Source organism: Cenococcum geophilum, assembly GCF_001692895.1.
Source record: "Cenococcum geophilum 1.58 unplaced genomic scaffold K441scaffold_1, whole genome shotgun sequence".
Classification (NCBI taxonomy): Eukaryota; Fungi; Ascomycota; class Dothideomycetes; order Gloniales; family Gloniaceae; genus Cenococcum; species Cenococcum geophilum.
Window position 1 is genome coordinate 4,015,461 of NW_027137559.1, and position 25,802 is coordinate 4,041,262.

At 44.7% G+C, this 25,802-nt stretch overlaps 5 protein-coding genes across 5 annotated transcripts; 1 reads left to right on the top strand and 4 right to left on the bottom strand.

Annotated features, from left to right (window-relative positions):
- Positions 1-18: 18 nt before the first annotated feature.
- On the bottom strand, positions 19-1,423 carry K441DRAFT_683402 (uncharacterized protein; the record flags this gene model as incomplete). The annotated part of the gene is made up of 2 exons (XM_067651685.1): positions 19-464; positions 529-1,423. The coding sequence occupies 2 exons, from the start codon at positions 1,421-1,423 to the stop codon at positions 19-21; spliced, it is 1,341 nt and encodes a 446-aa protein (XP_067510386.1).
- A 1,502-nt stretch (positions 1,424-2,925) lies between these two features.
- Positions 2,926-6,060, bottom strand: K441DRAFT_701990 (WD40 repeat-like protein). The gene is made up of 2 exons (XM_067653381.1): positions 4,895-6,060; positions 2,926-4,847 (listed from the first exon to the last, which is right to left on the bottom strand). Exons 1-2 carry the CDS (start codon positions 5,949-5,951, stop codon positions 3,028-3,030), a joined length of 2,877 nt encoding a protein of 958 aa, XP_067510387.1. The 5' UTR covers positions 5,952-6,060; the 3' UTR covers positions 2,926-3,027.
- A 5,551-nt stretch (positions 6,061-11,611) lies between these two features.
- On the top strand, positions 11,612-12,895 carry K441DRAFT_672492 (G1/S-specific cyclin CLN2; the record flags this gene model as incomplete). Its single annotated transcript, XM_067650558.1, has 2 exons — positions 11,612-11,827; positions 11,879-12,895. 2 exons carry the CDS (start codon positions 11,612-11,614, stop codon positions 12,893-12,895), a joined length of 1,233 nt encoding a protein of 410 aa, XP_067510388.1.
- Positions 12,896-16,801: 3,906 nt separating this feature from the next.
- Positions 16,802-17,056, bottom strand: K441DRAFT_504613 (uncharacterized protein; the record flags this gene model as incomplete). The annotated part of the gene is made up of 1 exon (XM_067642044.1): positions 16,802-17,056. A coding segment is annotated over one exon (255 nt), but the record flags the coding sequence as incomplete, so codon positions are not given.
- Positions 17,057-17,266: 210 nt separating this feature from the next.
- On the bottom strand, positions 17,267-17,473 carry K441DRAFT_532533 (uncharacterized protein; the record flags this gene model as incomplete). The annotated part of the gene is made up of 1 exon (XM_067642239.1): positions 17,267-17,473. A coding segment is annotated over one exon (207 nt), but the record flags the coding sequence as incomplete, so codon positions are not given.
- Between the last annotated feature and the right edge of the window lie 8,329 nt (positions 17,474-25,802).

Genomic DNA, 25,802 nt, shown 5'->3' on the forward strand with positions numbered 1-25,802 from the left:
CGTAGGGTTGTTGATGCTTCACCGTGGATGTTGGTCGCGAGGGTTCTGTTGGTTCGGAGTGCCACGACCACCTTCGCCTCTTGCGCGTCTCCATTCTGTAGAACCGCTTTGTCGACCTTCCAAGACTTTCTCGGCATCGGGGTCAGGACGAGGGTGCCCTCGTCGTCCATTGAGAATGTCTACTGGGTTGATCTTGCTAACTTCGATAGCTATCGATGAGATGACATAGTGTCGTAATTCCCGGTTCTCTCTCATATCTTCACCTTCGAGTCGGAATTTGTCTTGCTTGGACAAGTTACTCCGCCTCATGGCACGGATCTCGTCCATAATGTATAGAAGAACAGCTTCGGGGGTCCGGTCCCGTTTGAGACCATGCTTCGTAGGGTTGCGAACATATCTTCGAGTCACATCCATAGCACCGTCGACTGAGAATGCAATGCAGTAGCTAAGCTTCTTACCCCAGCCTGCATAGGTCGGAGTTAGCACTAATTCAGAGAGGCGAAGATCAACGGATCAAATAGCACGTACCTTCTGTGTACAGCCGTGGCTTATCCCATGCTTCTTCGCATGCATCAACATGAATCCATCTCTTCCGGTGAACGGAATAAACCTCGGTCCAAACATGATCCTCGCTGTTCCAGACCCATCGAACCCTTGAACCAACCGCCCTGCACAACATGCTGAAACAATTGGCCCACTCTCCACAACGACCTTTTCTTGTTTGCAGGAGAACGAATGCATCGTTATATCTTGGGTATCGTTCGTATACTCCGCAGCCCTCGATAGAGCACTTGTATAGTTCGACTTGATTGGCGCCACGTGCTTGCTCGTCGGGTAGGGGAGCAGCCATGCCGACAGCGATTGTTGGAGAGTAGCATCTTGAACAGGGAGGATTATTCACCCAGGTGAAAAATGATCGCTTGAACCATCGCAGTAAAGCTCGAACTACGCAATCCTGGTATCCCCAGGCTGCCTTCTTGCCGTCGCCCAGACTCTCTGCCTCGGCCTGCAGTATTTGACTCTCTTCCTCCGCTTCGTTGTATATCTGCTCCAGTGGTACGACTCGTAGGGCTTCATCGAGCAGGCCTGGGTTCTCCCATCGTATTGGCATGNTCGATAACGACAGAAGCATGTTCTTGAATCGGACCGAGCGAGGATCTTGAGGAGATTGAGGCACCAAGGGGATGTTTCGCAATGATGAGTATGATGGTGGTGGTGCGTTGTGTAGTGAAGGCGGTTGAGGTGTTCCGAAGTCTCGAGGTGCCGGCGACGCTGATCGAGAATTTACTGATCGGGTTGTTAATTCATTCATCCGCTTCGTGCTCAAGACCTGTCGGAATCGTTCCGTGATGTCCTGTGCGAGTTTGTCGCTGTCGATGTGAGAGGCCGGAACCCCTCGCTGGGTGGCGTTGGCGTCGGCCATCCTTAACACTGGAGGTGCTTGCGCAAATGGTGTCGTTGAATATGTAGAACTTGGATGTGGTGTCCCCGGGATGTCTTGAGGACTGGAAAAGAATCAAGGAGGATCGAGCTATGATTGTTCCAGGCTGCGACCGCAGGTCTTGCACAGCCCGGATGATGAAGCGGCAGCGGCGCAGCACCCAGTGGTCGACGAAATAACGGTTACTCCGAGTTTTCAATGAGTCGTAAAGCGACAGCACAAGTCCTTCGAATGCGCAAGAGGTTGGATGAAGTGTTGTGGGTGAAGAAGTAGGAATAATGGAGAAGAGTATAGATGAAGGAGGGTGCAGAAGGAGGGTGTACGCAACGCGTAAGCTCTCGCTAGGTCAGCCAATCACCCACGAGGGTACTCGCGGACAATTGCGAAAATTGCCAAAGATTGCCGCAACACGGAAATGTGTGTAGTGCAAAGGCGTTGGCGCTGTTCGCTGCGATTAGGAGGATTAGGAGGATTCAGCGGTGGGCTATTCTGGTTGAAGTGGGCGGTTCAGCCTTTGAAGGGAGAGGATGCCAGGTTTAGCCTTCTGGTGCAAAAAGGGCTTGCCGCAGTCGGACTTTGAGTGGTTAGGGTCTGGGCACTGGGGTTGCTTTTGCAACAGATGAAAAGTTTCTTGAGACCGGGTCTGCCACCTTGATCGCGAACAGCGGCAGCGGTGTGCCTGAGGTTCAGATTCAGATGCAAAAGAGGACGAGATAGCTTCGGGATGAAACGACGCAACAGACAAAGCGGACCCTTTCAATACCTAGATTCGTAGGCCTGGGGTGAGCAGGAGCACGCAACACGCGTCAAAGGTCATCGCTTGCTAGAAAGGGCCTAGGTCCTTGGCCGAGCCACGCAAGCATGCAGAATACCCGTGCAACCACCATCGAACTTTGCTGTGGCTGTCGTGCGCCCGCAAGATTGTTAAAATGATCCTGACGCGGCATCGAACTTAAATTCCTAAATGTTGAAATACTCTGAGGTACTCGTAACTGTTTCTACTCGCATATCGTGCTCGACGTACACGCAATCTTGGCATTATCATCGCCTCCCGTATGCAATGTCTCCATTGGTACCAGAGTTACGTGCATACCAATCTGCATGTCCGTCTTTGCGAGCAACAGAATCATACGGACTAGACTGCGTAGGTCTTGCTTGATCATCTTGTGCTACGTTGCATCTTATGCTGCGCTTTGCCCGCTGTGTGTTTCACTCGGAAATCCTCTGCGAGCGTGACAACAATTGTCATCGGAACATCTTCCACGGACGCTTACGCGGCCATTACAATCCCCCCCAAGGCGAACTTAGGCAAATCACAAACCTTAGAATATAAAAGAAATATACCGCTGTTGATGGGGCCAGCCCCTGTGGGCTCGTCTATAAACTGGGATATAGATACTGAGAAGCCTTTTCATTCGTTAGGAAGAGAACATTCGGAACATATATCGCAGCATGTTTGCTTCACGGACATAGCAAAGTTTGAACGGACGGTTAAGAATTGATTGATTGATTAAAAATTTTTTTATGGAAATCTTAAAGGAGAATAGTTCTGGCGTGATCAATACCGGCCATCGTCCCAAGGGGAATCAATACTCCTCTCGCTCATGACTCCCAACAAACTTTGGTGGAAGGTCCAGGTCCCATGGCGGCCTCTCCACAAGAACGACCTCAAGAGGAGTACTCCAGTCTCCAATCGGTACTATACCCAAAATGGGTCGATACTTGAAAGTATGCCACCAAGTCTCGCTATGTCCATGCTTTTTCACCGCAACATCTTGCTCCGACTTGCGCTTTAGCTGCCAGTCCTTTTTTGGGGGGCCCGTTTTATCCGCTTGATCATTAAGAGTACCAGAAGCCGACTTGAAAGGCTTTTCTTCGTCATTATCCGAATCACTACCGTTATCTTGCTGAAGCCCACGGCGTAGACCAGACAATGCAAGGTCTGCATCCTCTGGCTCTTCATCGGACTCTGGCGCCAACCTTGCACCCAAATGAATCCAAGTGGATTCATCAGATTTACCACTAGTAAACTTGCGCATCCTTCGGCCTGGGCCAAGAAGCTGCATCTGGGGTATCGTGTCACCGGCACCGCTATTCTTTTTTCTTGGATTATCATCATCAAGCTGTCGCTTACGTTTCTTTGACGGATTCTGCCCGTTAGCCCATTTTCCACCTGCAACACTCTCTCCGCTTATGGCCCTAGGAAGAGGAAAGTCGTGAGAAACATCGAACATAAATAGCCAGGTGCTACCATAAAGCCAAAACCGTTGACGTTCTTGGTGGGTGTCCCATATGCATCCCATCACTCGATCTTTGACCAATTGAAAACGTGAAGGGAAATTGGCAGTTGGATTTTTTCTGGACCATTCTGAAAGACGGCCTTGCAGGACATCGAATTCGTAAATCTGGTGTTGTGCAGACACAACCAAGAGGCGGTATTCCCCTTTTGGCAAATCATGCGAACGAGCATGCGGGTTTTGCCTGGTCGAGTGGACAGCTGGATTTCCATTAGGCTGAGGTCGAGATTTGGCCAGCGGTGGGGGCCGGAAGGATAGAATGAGGGGCATGGAGTCGAGCTTAGGGAGAAGATGACCTGATGGATTGCGTACCCAATGTTGGCCCATGGTCGTTATTGGTCGTCTCGCTGCTCTCTCTTCAGCATCAGAGTCTTCGCTCTCTGATGGCGATGACAATGACGTGGCATCGCCGATATCTGCTGTAGGTGCAGTAGAATCTTCGTGTCCTTCCAGAACCCATGTATCAAGGTGGCCAGCCAGATCGCTAACAGCAAGCACACAACTATCATCGGAAAACTGAGCGTTGGTGATTGTCTGATAATAATTTCCCGATGATCCGCTGAGGGGGTCTTGTTGTCCTAGCTTTCTCGAAAAACGTCGAAGCGTAATAAGCTCAGGAATGACTTCCAAGCTCTTTGTGTCATTTTCCGCACGGTTGAGACGAGCAAGAATAACTTTGTCTGTGTGAGTTATGACCGCTAGCCACTTCCCATTAGCTGATAGCTGTACAAGCCTGGCACCAGGAATTTGAGGGCACTCTAATTTGCGAACGCGCAACCCATTCTCGGCTTTAGACCTAGGTTTTGTTAAGTGGAACAGCTTTATACCAGCCGCCGTTGAAACCGCAAGGATAGCCCCATCCTCTGATATTGATACTGAAGTAATGTTTTCTTCGCCCCGAAGTGCTAATCTTGCCACTATCTTTGGCTTTTCTGCCGCGCTCTGGCGTTGAACGCGCCATATGCGGACTTCATTGCCCCACCAGCTAACCAAGAGGCGTGGAGTAGGAGCGCTGGTCAGTGGCGGAGTTTGAGGCAGTGCTGAAAGCGTGCGGTTTAGTTGTTTTCCAAATTCTCGGATAGGTACGACAATCGGATGTGTATCAATACCTAAGGTAATGTTAGAGTGATCAGTCAGGAAATGAGAGAAAAACTACCTCCTGAGACTACAATACTCATTGCTCGGCCTTCATAAGTGGCCATAGCCTTAACGTCGTGGTCATGATATCTTTTATGCATAACTTTGCCCCATTTCCGCTTCCCACCGGATATGTCCATGAGCTTATATAATGTAGTCCGTTGATCCATTCCTCCGCTGTAGACATATTTTCCATCCTTGGTGGTAACCAGATCTAGGATATCGGCCTCATGTCCTGAGATACGCTGAAGTTGGGAATAATTCCTTCCATCATAGAATCGGACTTCCCCAGTCGAGTCACCTGAGACAATGTTACCGTTCGGTAGACATTTAACCTTCCAAACGAGAATTTCCTTTGGAGCTCCGATAGGTCCAGCACCTAGAGATATGTTTCGAAGGACTTCTCCTGTTCTTGAGTCGAAAACTCTTATCGTGCTATCCGCAAAGCCAGCCACAACAATATCCCGATCCTGGTAGGTGACACTGAGAACGCGCGCCTTCTTCGTGGTTGATCTAGAGAGGTAATTCTGGAACCTGAGACCGCCATCTGAAGTCGAAAGGATAGCCAGAGTGCCGTCAGCACAACCTGCCACCAGGTTCTGGCCGCGGAACTCGCCTTCTCTTGAGACAAGCGCACGCTTAGCTTTCTTTCTTTTTGACAAAGGCTGCCACGCCGGTTGAGCAGCTAAGCACCATACTTCACTATGGTTACCGCTGGAATAACGCAATGGTAATCCTGTAACCAGATCCCATTCCGCGACACTGCTAGAGTACCCAATGCTGAAAAGTCGTAGCTGTCCAGCCGTGGAACGAGCTTGTTCAGACTCTTCCCCTGGCTCTTGTATCCATGCCAATCCTTCCACGCTCCTGTCCTTTCCTCCACTAAAAGTTCGTTCTTGTATCCAAAGGCCCTTTGAGGGATTCCAGATTTCGATGTTTCCATTTGCGCGCCCAATCGCAAGCCTTAGGCATGAAGGGTCATCTCCAGTGGAGGGATCGTTTGTGTTGTGTGAAAATGCGAGCGCATTAATAGCGGATGGCGGATAAGGAACAAATCTAGATCTGTGGATGTCCATGGCTTCGTAGGGTGTGCCGATGGAGTGAGTGTATGGGTTCTAAATATTAATTTGAAAAGCGAACCGGCATTCCATGCCGACCGCTAGACCAGTGGATCTATCATTGAAAGGGTGGTCGATTTTGAACTCTTGAAACATTTTTCGGGTTTCTTGGCGCTGCGGATTTTCGTTTTGCCGGCGGTTATGTAAAGGGTTTAGATCGCTTGGGCCAGCTTCCGAACCTTTAACTTCAGAACAGTCATCTTTACGTTTCATATTGGGCCCTTACCAACCTCTTGCGCGTATTCTATTGTTTCGACTAATGTCATACCATCTTCCATGAACAATGGCTTTGACTCGTTAGTAGAGAGTGCATTTCTAGACATTACACAAGTTAATACCTCCTTAGCCTGAAGAGAATCCCTACCAGTCGCGTGGAACAAAGTCGAAGAGAACACGCGATACATTTCACAATCCTGCTCAGAGCTTGAAACACCACTGTCCCGCATCTTCGTTAGCTTATGCACGCCTTCGCTTATATTGCTGTGGAGGCACTGCGGAATGATTGAAAGGGTAGGAAACATCCATAAAATTGAATGGCAGAAAGTCGCTCTGGATTCTGGTGTGCTAAGGATTGCTTGAAAGTCTTCAACAGAGGCCAATCAATGCCATCTTGCTCACTCCTCTATGGAATAATGTAACCAGCTCCCTCATTTTTATGGAGCACTATTCCTCTCTCAGAATTGCTGCTTCAATTATGTCCATTGCGCAATCAAGAATCGCCTCGCCCCTTTCAATCCAGCATCAACTAGATCAGCGAGACATGAAACTTCCGTCACTGCCAACTTATACACTCAATGGAAATCTGCTTCCAGACATTTCCCCATGGCTTAACGGATCGCCGTCAAGTCCCAAGGAATAGTTCAGCAGAACACCAGTCCCCATATCCCATTCTAAAAGGTCTCTAAATGTTCATTGAAGATACATTTTAGAAAAGAAAGGACCAGACTAATAGGTCTTGGAGATCCTATTACTCAAAGTCGTTGGTTTCTTGGGAGATCTGAGCTCTGACCACCCACAAGTGTCTTCACCGGTAATTTGATTTGGACAAAGCCGTTCATCTCGGACACGGCGGCGTCAACGGCCTTGTTGTGGTGGCAACGCTCTGCTCAGTAGAGCACAGATATTGTAGCTGATGTGGCAGGTAGCTCCACAAGTTACTCGCAGGATTCCGAAAGTGGGATTAGGTCCCGGTGCTGTAGCTGCCTTTGGTGCGGGGGTGGTTCACATTTTCAGCAGTTGTACAAGGATTTAGGACGTTGAGAGACTTTTTTTAGGTTTTACTTGACAGAATTTTGTAGTCATCCTTCCGAGCACTCGAAGCATGCCAGTGGAAGTATTGAGGGTCAGCAGCGGTGAGATGCTGGCGTAGAACTCTTCTAGAACTTACCTCATCAGCTGTCTTCGACACTCGTGTCTATAATTAAAGAAAATCACTCAGTCGCCGCGTCCTCGCGTTGCATGAGGCTGAACTTTCGAGATGACGCGCCATCCATGTTCGTGAATAGCAATGACCTACTAATGAATCAATCCCGTTGGTCAAAGTGAGCGTGGAAACCAGATCTTTCCATCCAGCCAGGTTCGGCTTTTAGCTGCAGTAGCATCGCCAAAAGAATCAGGGAAATGGCATGCACCTCTCTGATAGCGTTTCACGGTTCGCAGGTTAGGAGTTGGCGCCGAGGGTATCAGAAGATCGCGCTAAGGGAGCCGACGCGTTTTGGGTGGACCAGCCGGCCGGGGTCTTTTAGGGTGCCAGTATTACAGAATTGGAGGATGCTTCCGGAACGAATCATACGCCATTTGACGTTATCCCTAAGACGCTGATCGATGATTTCAAGAAATGCATGATCCTGACATGACTGCGGAAAGGCAGCTGAGCTGAAAATTCCCACACAGGAAATGGCAATTGGGAAAAAACTGCCGACTTACAGCCAGGGCCGATGTCAGAAAAGCATGCGATGTTTTCGGTCTGTATCAAGTTCTTGGAAGTCTTACGCAGACAAGGACTCCGATCACGACCCCGTCTTCGGGTGCGAGTCCGATAATAATTATCATCGCGCCTGGTCGATACTAACCCCGCAATTGAAGAGCTGCAGCCAGGAAAGTAAAACGGTGAAGATTCTGAGTGGCGCCACAGAATATGAATACGGTGTGGTGGAGCGAAATAGACACGGTAGCCCCTGGAAGTTCGCCACACTACACATGTCAGTTGCAAAAACCGAAAACAAACGCGTCCAGAGAGTCGACGTGCAAAATTAATGCCGCCATTTTCATTCTGTCGTGTTTTAGGAGGCAGCTGCGTTGTGCAAGACACGGCATGAAGGCTCAACGGCTCAGATGTGATCTGGCCCATGCTCTGGGGATTCTGCTGCAAGGGATGAGCTCCATATGTAATACTCTGACTTGAACTTTGGTAGCGATGTAGCACGACGGTCACAATTTCTTCTAGAGTAATCCACATGTACCATAATGGTCGCGAAGGTCGCGCACCCGTATTGGTGCTGAGGCTTCATGAAACTCAAATACTTCATTAGGGCGCTGCCATGACACAAGGTGGGAAATACGGGGCATCGAGCGCGCAGATGGGCAAACAAATTATTCAAATTAGGAAGCGTGGAGGCGGCAATTTGATCGGTTGTCTGAGGGGGTTGCAGCTGTGTTCCCTTCCAATGTCATAACCCGCTCCACTAATAAGAGGTAAGGCGCTTCAGGAGCGCCTGTCAGCCATCAATATGACGATATTCAGGAGAGCATGTCACTGGGCGACGGCACTACGGGTAGAGAGCGGCGGGGAGTTTCGCGAGCTATATCCCAGCAGCGAGTTCTGCAGCCCTTTCAAGGGGATTCCAGGAAGAATGGCCTGTGTCCCGGCATTTGGGGGCTGAAGCGGCAAGAATGCCTGAAAAGGCAACCAATGCATGCAGCGGGCAGGGAATCAATCAAGATGTTTCGAAGATGTAAAAGCGACAAGATTGGATAGAGATCTTGGGTTCATACATGCAACCTTGTGTAGCTGCATGCGTTGGCTTCAGGCTGACCGGAGCCTGGGGCTGCGTCTGATTCGAGCGAGTGTTGGCGAGCTGCCTTGGCCAGTCGCGCCTCGGACGAAGAGAAGCTGGCATTCAGCCATCGCTCGCCGTGTCGAGCATGGATGCGTCGCTTCAGCAGCGCGTTGTGGATGTATCTGTGTGATAGCAGCTGGGTTGCGGTGTTGCCGGGTCAGAGACAGCAGAGACCGCAGAGATTGCAGCGACCGCAGCAACGGTAAGGCCAGCGCCCCGCCGTCCAATTTCGGGCGCTGCGGTTGTGGAGAGAGGCATCACCGCCGAAACTGGACGGCGACCGTCCTGATAGCTTCGATTTGGACGCGGTGAAGGCGATGGTGATAGCTGGATAGCGTGTTCCTGGCGGCGCGGCGCTGCAATGCCAGATGGGTCAAAAGCAAAAAAGCCAGCGATCCACCGTGCTGGGCGACCGCTGCATAGCTGCTGGGGATTGGCTGTCCGCGCTGGCTTCTACTAAGAGCAAGGAAATGGCATAGCTTTGTGAAAGTGGTTTAGTGTGGCCGCTCCATTGCCCGTCCTCCAGCGCCGATGGTGGCCCTGTCGCTTTCTCTAACGCAGCCTTGACCTCAACTTTCTCTCTCCTCCTTCACCCTCTCTTCTCTCTTCCTCGCCCGCCATTCTTCTCAACGGTCGGAGCATTGAGTATCGGATCTGATGGCGTGTTGACTCTCGTTTCAGCACGTTACTATCCAGAAGGCACCTCTTGCTCCTCGGTCTCCCCAAAGCCGGCCGTCTCCCCCGAAACGACTCCTCGAAGCGTGCTCTGTACCTTCAGTACCTTCATATACCTCTACCTCCTCTCCTCCACCTCTCGTGAACTCGACGAAGTGATCTTTAGAGTCTCTCGTGCTCGTCGTCGATCCCTAATCTCTTCGTTGAACGCAGAGCCACTCCATCCGCAATCGTTGTACGCCGGCCTGCCTTGTGTTTCTCAGCTTGTGTTTCCGACGGGGAAATTTCTTGTCTGTGCCTTTGGTAAGTTAAAAACCTCTTTGATCTCAGTTCAATTATTTTGAGAACCTATCCTGGACGCTATGGGTATCGTTCGGATCCATTCCTGGTTGTCACCGGTCTCTCAACAATACATCAGGCCCGACTTAACTAAAAATCGAATTACACCCGCCACTATTCGATTTGACCTTTTGCCATGGGAGCTATTACCTGTGAGAACTGGGGAATATCTTCATTGGACATCAGCTTGGAGAAGGGTAGGTTGCAATTGGTGCTCGGGCAAACAGATGGTTTGAGTGTAATGGTGAACGGTTGTGGGATGATGGACCGAGATACGGGGCCTACATCACATTCCCTACAGGAGAAGCTACTCTGGCCACTCCTTGTGGATGCATAACTGCAGTCGATTTCATCAGCAGATCTCTCGTACAGCCATCAAGGCTATTTGTCACTCGACGGGAATTAACCACCTTCCACCACATTACTTGAACTATTATTCTCACATGGCTTTCAAGAGACAGCAACTTTGGCGGCCTCACACTACGTGTTACTCTTCATCACGGCTTTATCCAGCACTTCATGCCTCAGCTCGGTTGGAACACTGGGAATTAAGATTCACATATTTTCACGGCCAGTCAAATTTAGAAATGGTCGTTAGGTTTCGCTCATTCCGCTCTGAGATTGGACAATACCAGAACGCGCTCTGGCTGTTCCACTTTTCAACCGAGCAGAACAAACTGCTCTCTTTTATTTTTTTATTTCTTTTCTTTAACCAAGTCTAGTCTTGCACATACTAACCTCTTCACTCCTTTCTAGTACTTCACTGCTTTTTCACACTAAGGAGCCGATATCTGACAATCTTGAGCTCTTCATCCTCAAGACTCCAAAAGCCTTGAGAAGACTTCGAATTCGAGGTCAGGAAGAAGCAGTCCCTTCAGTAGCTAGTACTGATTCTAGACCTTGCTTCAGACTTGTGCTTTGCCTGACCGGGAAATTTTCACATTCCCGTGCCCTCCTTGCCGACCCACTTGCCCCAGCGACGAACGGCGGACTCGTTAATTCGTGCTCTGCCCCCTGAGCAGTACTCCCTGTGCCGTGCTCATTCAAAGAAAATTCTCAGTCGCAACCCATTCCTTCCAAGTGCCTCTGGATGCGACTAGCAAGGGGCTCAGCCTTTTCGGGTCCTTCAGACGTCTTCTTTTTGGTTTCCCTCGTACCTACAGTTCACTCCTTTAACATAATTTTCTAATTCTTCAGGTATGAGCAATTTACTAAAGCTTTAGGTGACCAATCGTGCCGATTCTAGAGGCGGGAACAATAACTAATTATTTTCCGTTCCAGGCTCTGCTACAACTGTTTTCCTACCTCTCGAGAAAAGCAGGAAACCGAATTCAGGGACCGTCATTTGACTTCAACTAATTACAATTTTTTGCTTTTTGCCATACCAAAGGCTTCCACTCTCTAATACTGTTTACCCGCTGAACCTTTCACTCACTTTTGACTTGGCTTTCAGCTTCGTCCACAATAAAAATTCGTAGCAGTCTATCCCGGAGAATTGACGTCCCTTCTTTTTCACGGAAATCGACAACCTTACCTTGAAGCAAGATGGCCTACCAACAACAGAACCAGTCTCGTTATGGACATTGTGACAGTTTCTTTGTGGACACACACCACGATGGGATTTATGCCGTACGTGCTGAGGCGAGAGAGCGAGCTCGTGCCATTGCTAGGATGCAACAACGAGCAATCGCCGAAGAGCTTTCAAGGATGACAAGCGAAGAGTATCAAGAGGATATTATGGATCATATGGAACACATGGAGGTCAAATGCCTTGACTTCCTCATCTTTGCCCACTTGCTAACTTCTCAGTAGTCTCAAACAATGCCAGATGTCAACTCAATTGATATCCAAACAGAGATCCAGTGGTTCATGCGCCCGTACCTCCTTGACTTTCTCGTTGAAGCACACGCCGCATTTCAGCTCCTCCCAGAAACCCTATTCCTCGCAGTCAACCTTCTAGATAGGTATTGCTCAAGGCGAGTCGTCTATAAGCGCCATTACCAACTTGTTGGATGTGCTGCTCTTCTCATCGCCGCAAAGTATGGAGACAGGAAAGATCGGGTACCAACAGTCAGAGAGTTGAAGTCCATGTGCTGCTCACTATACGATGATGAAATGTTCACACAGATGGAGTGGCACGTACTCCAGACTCTTAACTGGATCATTGGACATCCCACTGTTGATGCATTCCTTCAGCTCGCTCTCTCAGAAGTTGCCTATGACCCTGAGGTTGAACATATGGCTCTGTACATTGCCGAGATCGCTCTCTTCCATAAGGAATTTGTGTCAACACGGCCTTCCGTATTGGCGAGATCTGCGCTTGCTCTTGCAAGGTGCATCTTATCTCGGACACAGTCTAAGCACTCTGACTGGGCTGGAGCTTACGACCCTGTGACTGTTTTGAACCTGTCCAACCATCTATATCAGCCATCACAGGTGCTTTCTAGAAAATATTCGTCAATGCACTTGTCATCTGTTTCAACTACAGTCGACGAGTTCTTACAACGCCAGGCCCAAATTGCAAGGCGAGCCGCGGCTCCACCAACACCACCAGTAGCAATGCCTTGCGAAGAGCAGAAACCTGCAACAGGCGCATACCTTGCGCCACAGACCCCGCAAAAGAATCACTACGGTGCCGTCATGCAACATGGCTGTCTCACACCCCCCATCACGCCGGACAACGAACAATTCGGCGACTCCAATATTGGCAAGAGCCAAGCACTTCTCCCACGTTTGTATCCTTCCACGCCAACCCCAATTTTAGACGTGCCACAACCGCAACCACAATACTATCACAATCAATACATTCCTCCGCAGCATGTACAGTAGCCCGAGCTATTCAAGCGTGGGTCCCGTTGCTGCATGTTACCTATAAGTCCTTCCGTGCTTCGTACACCATCTCCGACCTTTCCAAAATTTCTCGAAGTTTTCCTTGTATCAAAAATCCATGTAGGAGCGTCATAGCGTGGTCATTTTCTCCCTGGCATTGCGAGCGATTGTGTTTCTATCTGCTGCGATATCAAGATTTCCTTGCTATTTTGCTTTAAGCGATTTCCTTTGTCTACTACCCGGACCCCTAAAAAAACTCGTGGTCACCCCTATTCTGAACATCTTATTTGCTTGCAAGCAAGGAAGGAAGTGGCATAGGAGGAAAATCACAGACAAATTTGCTGCACACTGCTCGAGTATAGCAGCTAAGCCCGATCTTTCTGGATTTAATTATCCAACTAATTTGGGTAGTCTAGCTCAAGCGGACAGTTGGAGAGAGAACAAGGCTGAAATTGGAATCGGAAAATTTCCCGGCTGTGGCATCATCGCACAACATAGCTCACTCGCCGTCTGTTATTTGCTTACGCGGGCAGAGATACCCTTCTGTTTTTTCTCCGATTCCTTGTAATTTGCGGGAAATCGTTTTGGTATGTTGTGGAGGAAAGGGGAATTAGCATGATAGTTGCTAGGTAGGCTCGCATCAGATTGACAGCAGGGCTGAATTGGTCTATCGCGAGCATATTTACAAAAAGAGGTTGCAAAAAAAAAACGTACCGTTCGCTGTTCGCATTGACTTTGTGATATATTCGCTGTCTCGGCTCTGGCTTTTTCTTCGGCCTTGTTTCAGCTTTCCCATGTCCATTGTAGCGAAATAGTTTGGGTAACTTTTAACCATATCCGAGGTCAGTCCTCCCAACCCACAGATTATGACAGCCCATCTGATGTGAGCACAGATTAACAGCAGCAAAGTACAGTCTCTTGAAACAAATTCTCCATCTCCATTCATGCCTCCGCCTCACACTGAGTGTCAAGATTCTCGTACCACTAATCACGTTCAACGCTGCGCATATTGCCAGTCCGATTCCGATCCAGACTCAGTACCCCCTTCGCTGGCTTCGATTGAATCCCTCGATGCAATAGACGAGACTGCCTGGCATCGGATGCAACGACATGAACAACGGCGTCTTGGCCGCGATGACCCAAAGCACCTGACATGAAAATCTAACAAACCGGAGATCATTGCCATCGTCACATTCTTCTTCATATTAGTATTCTTTCTGTTCGCGATTGCCTACGTTGGCATTAGAAGCTACAGAAAATATGAATCTTTCGAGCAGTGTATTAGGCGTGGAGGTACGACGTGTTAAGAATTTAGGAGAGACCACGTGGTTGTTGTCTGAAATTATCATTATTACGAGCTTGTTGGCACCCCCATTTCTGGCCATTTAACACCTATGCGAAACACTCGAGGAAAAGGCGGTAGGAGCAAATTTCCGAGTGGTGCTTTTGAGCCTACGTTCTGGTACTGCTGTGAGCAGATCTCATGAATACAAAGCACAAGACCCTTTCGAAGGTTTAGACTCGCCGCAGCATACGACAGAATATCAGCTTCGGGGTACAAAGTGATCGGAAATAAATAGAATTTCTCCAAACTGCGGGGTGTGCCAAAAGGATAGCACAATTTGGATAGTAGGGCAGGTAACACAATAGAGAAATAAATAAATATTTTCAGAATTCTATGAACATTTACATCACGGTCCACGACCACAGAGCCTTTCATAGCTTAATAGCCAACTCTTTATGCTCGTTGATTGTGGTACGAATTCTACAATATACCTTACATCAATGAAGGGGCCATGCTCCTACTACTAACCTTCCTATCGGTTCACTCTACAGGTCGCTCGAATATCATAATCTTAAGCTATGCTAGGCAACGAAAACTCTTCCTACACCTAACAGCCCTACCACTTCATGTGCTACACGTACATAACTACTACAGTGTCAAATTCTCTCCGCCTTCCGCTCTCCGCCCCGAGTCTTTTCCACGGTCCCGGAGCGCAAGAAAATCTTTATATCACGTCCACAACGCGATCCTACGACACGAGCCGAACGCCTGCTACCAGCACGTTACGTGTGCGCGGTGGAACATGAGAAACTTTTCATGGCCGCTGAGTATGGCCCGAGCGGCCTTCACCGTACCAGAATTGTCTTTGAGTTAAAGCGGACTCGTGCTTTCCACAGAGCATATCCCAAGTGTGCTTTGTGCTAGACTTTTAGTATACCCCTTTCGCAACTTGACCTTGCCACAGTTGGAACTCCCTTATGTCGGAATGAAGGACTGCTCGTTATATTGGATACCTCAATAGATGACCCAAATGATAGCAAAAACAGATGAGTGGCAGATAAAATATGCCTACGAGTCAAGCTCTCCTTTGGCGAGCTACCAAGCATAGTCGTAGTTCTGGTGTTCGCGCACGGGCCACTCATCGACGGACCCCGACGCGTTAAGGGATAGAGACGATGGTGGGACGTTCGTACGGACGATTATATACGCGATTGTAGAGCCGTTCGTAGAGACGCTTATAAGGCTGCCTAGTATACTAGTGCTGCATTAGCTGGGGACACCTCGGTGTCTACCTAAATACTAGAAGCGCGTAACTCGTAAGGAAGCAGTATTCCCATTACAAAAAAGTAACCGACCGCAGAGGAGACCAGCCTAACTTAACTCGTTAGCTTATTAGGTTAAATGGGTATTATTAGGAGAGAGTATCTCTTATACAAAATCGCGAAAATTCAAGTTAAGCGCCATAGAGTTGCCCTCAGACGGCAGGGCAGACTTAAGGCCAGTTGTCGACCTGAATCGGATTTTGCCACCTTGACCCGGTCAGTTATCCACGTGTATATATAGCCTCATTTTCTTCATAGATTTAATCTTCACACGAGTTTTCCTTTCCTGACATCTGCGCACGGACTTCCGATTGACACCAGTACAGTAAAACCTCCTTAGTACGATATGGGGTACATAACGATATCCTCTGTATTACGATCTGCACCCCTTAATCAAGCCTTTTTTGGTGTAATATTACGATAATCTGACTTTTGACAATATCGTTAGGCACCTACCACCAATATCGATATAACGTAGCTGACCGGGAAGCGAGCCACCCCACGAAGCGAGCCACATACAGGTGATATTTGATCAATTTATAATAAAATCAACAACGAGTTTAAATATATTCTAAATAGGTCAAATTGAAGCTTATATACTACTATTTCGATCGTAATATTGCTTAAAATAATTTATCTACGTTTTGGTGGTGTTATAGACCCACGCGCCGACCAATTGCACGGGCGACTACCACATTCCTGCGACGTCCCTTTCCAGATCAACAACCCGTTAATCCACTTATTTACAGGCTGCGGATCGCACCTAAATACATAAGAAAGGTGAGCCCAATCCTGATTATATTCACCGGGGTTTAGAACGGCTCTACTTAATATAGCGACGTCAAGCTCCGGTAGAGTCATTCCTTCCTCATACTCCCTTTAAGTCAACTTTCGTGCGGAGGCCTCCTGCTTCTATAGATCTTCAGATTTCAATCGATCAACGTCTTCCTAACTAAGGACTCTACCTTTACTAAGGAGTCGCCTGCTTAACTTCTTATCAATGCAAAAGCTTTAGTATTTCTTATTTTCTTCTCTTTAGATATGGGAGTCGGTCGCGAAGCCTATCAAAGCTTTAAAAAGCTTTTTTAGATGTCGTCGAGTCGGGGTCTCAAGCAGGCCGTCAGGTCGCGCGGTCGTTGATTCGTTGATATGGTTATATAGAGATTCGATTTCCCTTATAGTCCTTAGTGTCTTTAGAGTGCGCAAAGTAGTAGGTATAGTTGATTCCTCTATATCTTGGCTTTCAGGAGGCTCCATACAGGTAAGAGTCTTTAAGACGGCAGTAGGGTTATAAGGTAGAAGGCCTATAGCTTTCCAGGCGTTGCAGATTGTATCGGGGGTAAACGCCTGCATGCGCGCCTTCGGGTAGAGCTTCAAAAAATACTCCTTATTAACGCCTAAGTGGCCATATCGACAGAAGTCATCTACTTGCTTCCTGTAGTAGTGAGAGAGTGGTCCAAAATAACCCATATCTAGTGGTTGAAGCTTATGAGTCAAATGAGGTAGTAGAGCTACTAGGATGATCTTGCGCGCGAGCGCATACTTAACAAATTGCTAGGTAAGGTGGCTCGAATAATTATCCATTAAAAGCAGGCAATATTGCTATATTCTACCGTCGGAATCTTCCACAAGGTGTCTTATATGCTTGTCGTAATGTTCAATGTAATATAGGCCTAAGGAGTTCTCTGTCTACCTACTGGGGGAGGTAGCGTACGTATATCCGCGAAGGCCCTCATTTTGCTCACTGATTTGATACCATCCTTCCTAGTGATATTGCGCCTTCCAAATCAAGAAGGCAGGCAGTAGAGAGCCGTCGGCGCCGACCGTCTCAATTATGGATACTGACTCACGAGAGCCTGGCTGTATAACTGTTCGATTTTTTAACCTCTCCCTACACATCTTACCCGATACGATCACTCGGGCCACTGCTACAAGACCTAGCATTACTCCCTTCTCGTTAAAGTTGTGGATGAATTTTAAATGCTTAACCTAATATCGCTCACGAATAGCACGGAAGAACTTAAACCAGTCACGTATAATTACTAGATCATCATTCCAAGCTCTCTGGCAGTTAAGCTGACGACTTAGTAGAGTACTAAGACCGTGGCGTTAGACAAATCTTTGCCCCTAATGCTTGCCTACAGTTTGGCCTTCTCCTAAAAGGGAATAAGCCATTTCTATGAGCATATAAACCTTCAACGGAAGGCCCTAGGATTAACATTCGTGGATCCATTTAATAATTTGCTGTTCTTATAAAGGATGCAATAAACTAGGGTAAGCTTCGTATCGTGGGAGACGGCCAGCAAGACGGTGTCCAACGGTAGATCTAGGTGCTCCATAGGCGCTGGAAGCCTTGCGAATCGACGGCTCAACACCAGAAGAGAGATCCTATATAATATTTTGTATGGTAGTCTCGGCTTCACAAGAGGGTAAAGATTAAATTGGCATCGTGTAATATGCTGAGGCTTTTTGATTTTAGTGTAATTTGCTATGAAATAAAAAATAGTAGGTATTTCCTTGTGTGGCTCGCTTCGTGGGGTGGCTCGCTTCCCGGTCAGCTACGTTAACCAGTAGAGAATTTGTATGGGAAGGGGCCCTATTTAGCCCGCGAGGTAGACATCCTAAGCCTTTTTAGGCATTAAGCCCTTCTTTTTCCTGCTTATTCACCCAACACGTGACTCCTGATATAACAATACCATTGGTATTTTATCTCAGTTGACTCAGACCCTCGGAGAGAAAATCCACCTTACCTCCTGCAAACTCCTGAGCCAATAAGCAGCTGGCACCGCCACACCTAAGCCAATTAGCGACTGGCGCCGCAGCTAATGTACGCCGCAGGCGTTAGTGCTTGCGCTAGCTTTAGCAGCCAATTATAAAGCGCTAAGGTGGATTCCTCTCCGAGGGTCTAAGAGATTATGGGCGCGTTTTGTAAGGGCTGTATAGCCTTACTAGTGGACAACAGTTGTATCGCCTTTAACGTCGTACTTCGACCCTTAATATAGCGCTTCTCAGCTCGCCAATACCTCCATTTGAAAGCTCATCTCCTACTCTATATATTGCATTCGCAATGGAGCCCAACCGTGCCCCTAATACCCCTACAACCGTCCCTATAAACGTCCCTATAAACCTATACGAACGTATACACAAATGCCTATACGAACGCCTGCACGAACGCCTACACAAACGCCTATATAAAGCTCTGCTTAAAGCTCTATACAAAGCCGTTTACAAGGCCTTTAAAAACAAGCCTAAATACAAGGTCTATATAGGGAAGCTCTCTACTTAAAGCTCTACTCCGCTCGAAGCTCTACTTAAAGCTCTGCTTAAAGCTCTACTCGAAGCTCTACTTAAAGCTCTGCTCAAAGCTCTATACAAGGCTCCACTTAAAGCTCTATTAAAGCTCTGCTTAAAGCTCTACACGACGCTCTACTTAAAACTCTACTTAAGGCTCTACATAGAGCTCTGCTTAAAAGCTCTGCTTAAAAGCTCTACGCGAGGCTGCTTAAAGCTCTACTTAAAGCTTAATACGGAGCTCTAAAACTCTCCTAATACGCAGCACTAATATACTAGGAAGTCTCTATAATCGTCTATACGAATGGCTCTATAAACGTCTATACGATCAATTAACTAAACGCCCGTATAAACGGCTTTATAAACGTCCATACAATTAATTAATTAATTAGTTACTTACACGAACGCCCGTACGAATATTTGCACGTCTATACATCTGCAATCTATACGTCTATACGCCTATATATAGCTCTGCACAAGGCTCTATATAAGGCTCTATATAAAGCTCTATATAAAGCTCTACACGAAGCTCTATATAAAGCTCTGTACGAAGCTCTATATAAAGCTCTGTACGAAGCTCTATATAAAGCTCTATACGAAGCTCTATATAAAGCTTTGCACGAAGCTCTATATAAAGCTCTATATAAAGCTCTATATAAAGCTCTATATAAAGCTCTGCATAAAGCTCTATATAAAGCTCTATACGAAGCTCTTTACAAAGCTCTACACAAAGCTCTGCACAAGCCTCTACCTAAATCTTCCCCCCTACTACGAAGCAAATCTATACCTACTAGTATAGGTATAGTATAATTAGGTAAGCTGTTTGTAATAGGGTATAAGAGGTACCTTAGGAAGTTTTAGGGTGAATAGAGGTATAGTGGTAGAGTACAGTCGCTATATTAATGAGACTGGTTGGGTATAACCGGGTTTAAAAACACGTCTTTAAACTTTAAGGCTGTACTTTACCCCCTAATACGTTAATTAGCTAGTTAAATTTACTGGGATATATTAATAGAGGATATTATAATTTAATTATATTAGGAACTGTAGCTATAGCTGCTATATTAACCCCGTTTTAGTTACTTAAAGTTAGTATATATTAAAAATCGCGCCTAATTTATAGCAAACGCGCGCCTATAATCTCTTAGACGCTTTATAGAGGAATTTTGGGGTTATAGGGGGTCTAGGGGGTAGCGCGACGTTCTATTAGCTCAGGAGTTCGTAGGAGTTAGTGCGCGCCGCTAATTAGCTTAGGAGTTCGCACGAGTTGGTAGAGTGGGGCCATGCAACGCCACAAATTCCTTGGAGAAGCGGCTGAGGTACCTAAAATAATTAGTATTACGATACGCTCGGCCGAATAAACGGTATCGTACTAAAGAGATTTTACTATAGTAGCTAATTAGTTAAAAGAAAGTGGCGTTTTCTTAGGCAGAGATTAGTAACACTTTAGTATTAGTAAGTACGCCTTAAGCTCTGCCTTTACCGTCTAAGTCGCTTACTAAGATAAAGATTTATATTAATCGGTAGTCCGTACACTAATTGTAAGAAAGGAAGGACTTATATAAAGATTAATCTATAAAGAAAAAGAGGCTATATATATATAGTGTAGGTATAAATAATAAGGGGGGGTGTTACGGACGCTTTAAGTACAATGTTGTAACTACTTAGAGAGGAATCAGAAGAAGCTAGTTAGTTAATTTAGGCACGGTCTAGGATGGAGCCAATAGAGCTATATAACGAGGAATGGTAACTAAGGTTATATAACATTGTACGTAGTATACGTGGTGTATAAAGGGAACGTATATATAATACGTATAATACATACCTTATATATAAAGGGGATTTCTTAGGAGTACGGTTATGTATTTAAAGGACCACAGTCCCTACCTAGATAGTTTTCTCCTTTATAGTGAATCTTAGAATATAATTAGAGTTAATCTATTAGGCAACTACTCCACTAGTTATTATTACGTTATTAACTTCTTATTTACCTATATACCTAGCCTATTAATAAGTCCACTATAGTTTCTACTATAAGGCTTCGTTATATATTTACTACTAAGGTTACAGTATTAATAAAGTTAAATAATATACCACTAAAAGCAGCCACTATAACGCTATTAACGGCAGCAACTACATTAAGATTAGGAAACAACACTAGTATAGTAGATACTAACTTATAATAACCTATAACGGTTAAATAATTATAAGAAATAGTTAACTAGTTAATAGAAAATAATGCGATATTAGAAAATAGGATTAATAGAATAGGAGTAGTAAAGATTAAGTTACTATTAATTAAAAGGTACTTAGGGGAAATATTAAAACTTAAAGGATTCCTTACGTAAATATACTTTAAGGTTATATAAGAAGGAGCAAAGCTGCTAATACCTATAAATTAAATAGTATATACGGGACTTGTTACGGCACCGTAATAGATTTAGTCAGGGTTCGGCTAAAGGCTTGGCTCCCCCTTGTATATAGACGTGTCCTCACCACTATCTTCTTCTTCTCCTTATCTTAATATCCGGGTCTATAGACATTCCAATTGTATAGGCTTGTATACGTTCTAAATGGCGCTCATGCCTTAATTAACTAAGTCGCTATGACATTATATTAAGATCCCTTAACCAATCGTAGGCTGTTATATCCCAGGTCAAAGAAGCCCTATAGCCTAGGGTAGTTAATAGGTAACGGAGCCCTATATACTAGTAGGCAAGGAAGGAAGGAGAGCCTAACTTCTATAATAAAGAAGGCAGGAGACGTATACTCTAAGACAAAGCAGGATTATTATTATTAAAGCCCTATAGTGGCTAGGTATGGAATCCCTACACCGTACAGGCACCCTTATTAAAGTCCTATACCGTATAGGCACCCCTTATATTTATGTTTCTCTTCTTTTTTTTTTCTCTTCTCTCTACTAAACGGCCGCCTATGCTATAGGGAAGCACGTGCCAAGCGGTAACCTCTTTCCGACCGTACAATCTTATCAACCGACTAAGCAACGCGTATATCTGTTAACCAAACGCGTACACCTACCAACCAATTAATTAATCGAATGACGACCCTTTAAACAACCACCGTACGTCTCTATCAGACGCTTGCACCGTACTACTACCTAAATAGTCCTTTTTAATAGATACTAAGCTATATATACTGTAAGGAACGAAATCGGTTAATACTAAGACTAGTGCTATATACTGGCTGCGAAGAATAACCCTAACTAATACTAAGTTGTACGAGCTGCGAGGAACGAAATTACTAGGACTATCGACGCTGGCATTACTCTGCTATTAACTACCAATTATGCCAATATATATACAATCCATATACTAGACAATAGTAGCGCTAATACGCCTGCTACTATAACTTAACTACAACTGTGCCAATACGCCTACAGTCCATTAACTGTATAATCGTGCCGTTACGCCTGCGATCCATAACTTCCGCTTGCATTATACTGCTATAATAAACAACTGCCCTGCCACAGTCAACGAGACAATAATCGTGCCTCTACGCCTACGACCACTTGACCAATTAATAGCCTAAGCTCTACGTTTAACCTGCTATTACAAGACAACTAATAGACGAGCTCTGTGCTCGACCACTATTGTTACCGCCGCTAGTACCATACTACTACCCAAACACAGCTGCTCCTACCTGCAGCTAAACCTTAATTTAACTACTACTGCTCCTGCCTGCAGTACTACGATTAACCCTCACTGCTCTGCCTACAGCATTCCAACTAATACTTACTGCTCTGCCTATAGCATCTTATCGACTACTACTACCCCACCTACAGTAAATAACTACAACTGTATAAGAGGTAGAAGACAAGCACCTAAGGATAAAGCTTAAGGGCAAGCTTTTTTAAAGGGGGGGGTAATGTTACGGCACCGTAACGGATTTAGTCAGGGTTCGGCTAAAGGCTTGGCTCCCCCTTATATATAGACGTGTCCTCACCGCCATCTTCTTCTTCTCCTTATCTTAATATCCGGGTTTATAGACATTCCAATTATATAGGCTTGCATACGTTCTAAACGGCGCTCGTGCCTCGATTGACTAAGTCGCTGTAACAGGACTATTTCTATTAAAAAGAGCACTTAAATAGTTTAAGCCTTACCTTACGGAAATATAAGTAAATAGAATGATAACCACTAATTAAGAAGTATAGTTTATATTTATAAGCTAAGAAGGGTTTATAGAGCGACTTATATAAATATTTAGAGACCTAAAGGTAGTAACCACAGCGGAAAGAAAACTCTAAAATATTATATAACGAACCTTAGCAATTAAGTATATAACGCAGTTCCAGACGTTAGTAACGTAAGTTAAGTAGAATAATAAGGCGCTTATAGCACAGTATAAATAAGAACTTAAGGCTAAAGTTTAGGACGTAATTATCCTAATAAAAGATGCGGAAACCCTAAGGGAACTAATAGATTAAGTAATTAAGATTAATAATCGGATCTACTAAAGGGAATAGGCTAAGAGAGGCTAGGATAGAGTTCTATAGTTATATAAGGCGTAGAGTACGTAATAACTAAAGCTAAGTTAAAAACTATAGTATAGCGTAGAGCTAATAGACCTAAGTAGTACTAAAAAGTTTAGAAAATAAAATAAGAAATTATAGAAACCTAAAGGATAAGAATTAAGTAATTAAAGGTCTAAGGAGTAAAGGCTAAACTAGGGATCTTAGTAGTAGAAGATGTTTAGGCGGACTCTATAGCAAGAAAAATAGTTTAAAGAAGGAGCTTATATAAATTGCGGAAAATAGGGTTATTACGCTAAAGACTATAAAAGTGGTTAGAGTTACTATGTAGTAAAAGGAATAAGACTAGTAGACGATATATATATATAAAGGGATAATAATATACTACAAGGAACAAAAGAATATTTAATTAAAAGTTTTGCGTTTTATTATAATAACGTATACCAAATTTATAAAGACGCTAAGTATAGCGCAAGCTATTAGCTATAGGAGCTATACTTAGCAGAATATAGAGGAACTAATAAACCAGTTTGTAGATTAGATATTAAGGATAATAAATTTAATATAGGCGAAACATTTTATAACAATAAAGTAATAAAGGCAGCTTACTAGAAGTATATAGACCTCGGAAATATTATATGAGAGGTAAAGGATAATTCCACCATAGAATAGGGAACATTAGTAGGGATTAAGACCTCACTAGATATAATATCTATCGCTTTATAAGATGCAAGAAAAGTAAGATAGTAAACTACTTCGGCACTTAATAAAGGCAAAAGGCTAAAAGCTTAAGATTCTTAAGATAAGATAAGGCAAGCTTAAGGACCTATAATAGACGATAACCGATAGAGTAGAGTAATAGCTTAGTTCAGTAATATACGAATAAGCTTAGGACGAAGTTTCCTAAAGATATAAGACTTTTAAAACGAGATAAGTAAGATTTAAGACTCTTAAGATAAGATAAGAACACTAAGTAAGCCTAGTTAGACTAAGGCTAGAGCTAAGCTTAAGATAGAAGCAAGCTTAGGATTAAGAATCCTATAAGACTAAGATTTTAGTAATAGAATAAGGACTATTAAAGAAATTGTGGGTAAGACCTAGCAACCGGATTAAAATGTTAATACCAAGATTAAAAAGTAAGAAGACTTTAAGGATTTAAGCATAAGATATAAACCAAAAGAAATTATAGAAGAATTTAGGCGAAGAATTATTATATAGCAAGAATAGAAACTAGATAAGAGATCTAGTATATTGGGACGTACTAGAGATAGAGCGCTAGTATAAAAAATTACTAATAGGCCTAGAGTAGGTATATTAAGAGCTAAGTAGCTTACTAAACTAGAAAATAAAGAGGATTTAGGGATCCCTATTAGGTTTAAAGAACGATATATAAAGGGCTATTATAACGTAGTAATAAGAAGATACTTTCTTATAGATAAGCTGTATATACTTTAGTAGCTATACTAAAAGTGGTATAGGTAGCGACATAATAATAAATAAAAAGATTTCTATATATAGTTAGATAAAAGAGTTATCTAAAACTACCCTATTATAGAGAAGGCTATAACTTATATTAAAGGAGCCTTAATGTCACGGCACTGACTTATCGCATACTGTTCCATACTATCTCGTACTATTTCCTACCGTTGGCTGACCCACCACTAGCGCCTTGGCGGCTGGCCCTACTATTTATATACAATACCCCTTTTTACCTTCTTCTCCTCTTTATACCACAACGTAGTTATTTAGTCTACTTTATTGCAGCACTGTAACAGTTTATGGTATCTCTAATTGCGCCCTATTGCGATCTCTGTTTTTCCTAGTCCACTATCTCTATTTTCCCAGTATAATCGCGACCTGGCGCGACCAATAACACTATATCATAGTCCTAGATAACCTCAGTATAATTCTAGATAATCTTAGTATTACAGCCAGCCTTATAGATTTTAATTGCTTTACCTAGACCCTCTAAAATGGGCGACTATAATATAGAAAATATCCCATCGGCGAATACACGCGAAGCACTTGCCTGCCTCTTTAATACCTCCTATAACCACATTACCTAGGCAATTAGGAGTAGTCCGGAGTACCCTAAGGACCTTAACGTGGCAGGAACCTTCTAGCACCTCTCTACATGTATAACCTTTTTGACTAGTGTTAAGAGCGGCCTCTAAGCTGTTTACGATAAAGGATAAGCCGTAAAGTCCTAACTTAAAGAAGCCTAGTATAGGATTAATTCCCTTATAATGCTTAAACTACGTATATAACAATACAAACAGCAAGCTTTAATATACACTATAACTATATAAAACCTAAGCTCTTAGATTTCTATACTTACCTAGACTATTGCCGATAAGAATATAGCTGCTAGCTCCTATTCTCCTACTAAGCCCTGTAAGAAAAAGCGTGAAGTAAAAGATCTAACCCTATTTAATAGTAAGGGATTACTAACTAAAAAGCAAGAAAAATTTAAAATATGGGAAATAAAGGTCTAAGGCGTTTTCTAGAGGGATGTAA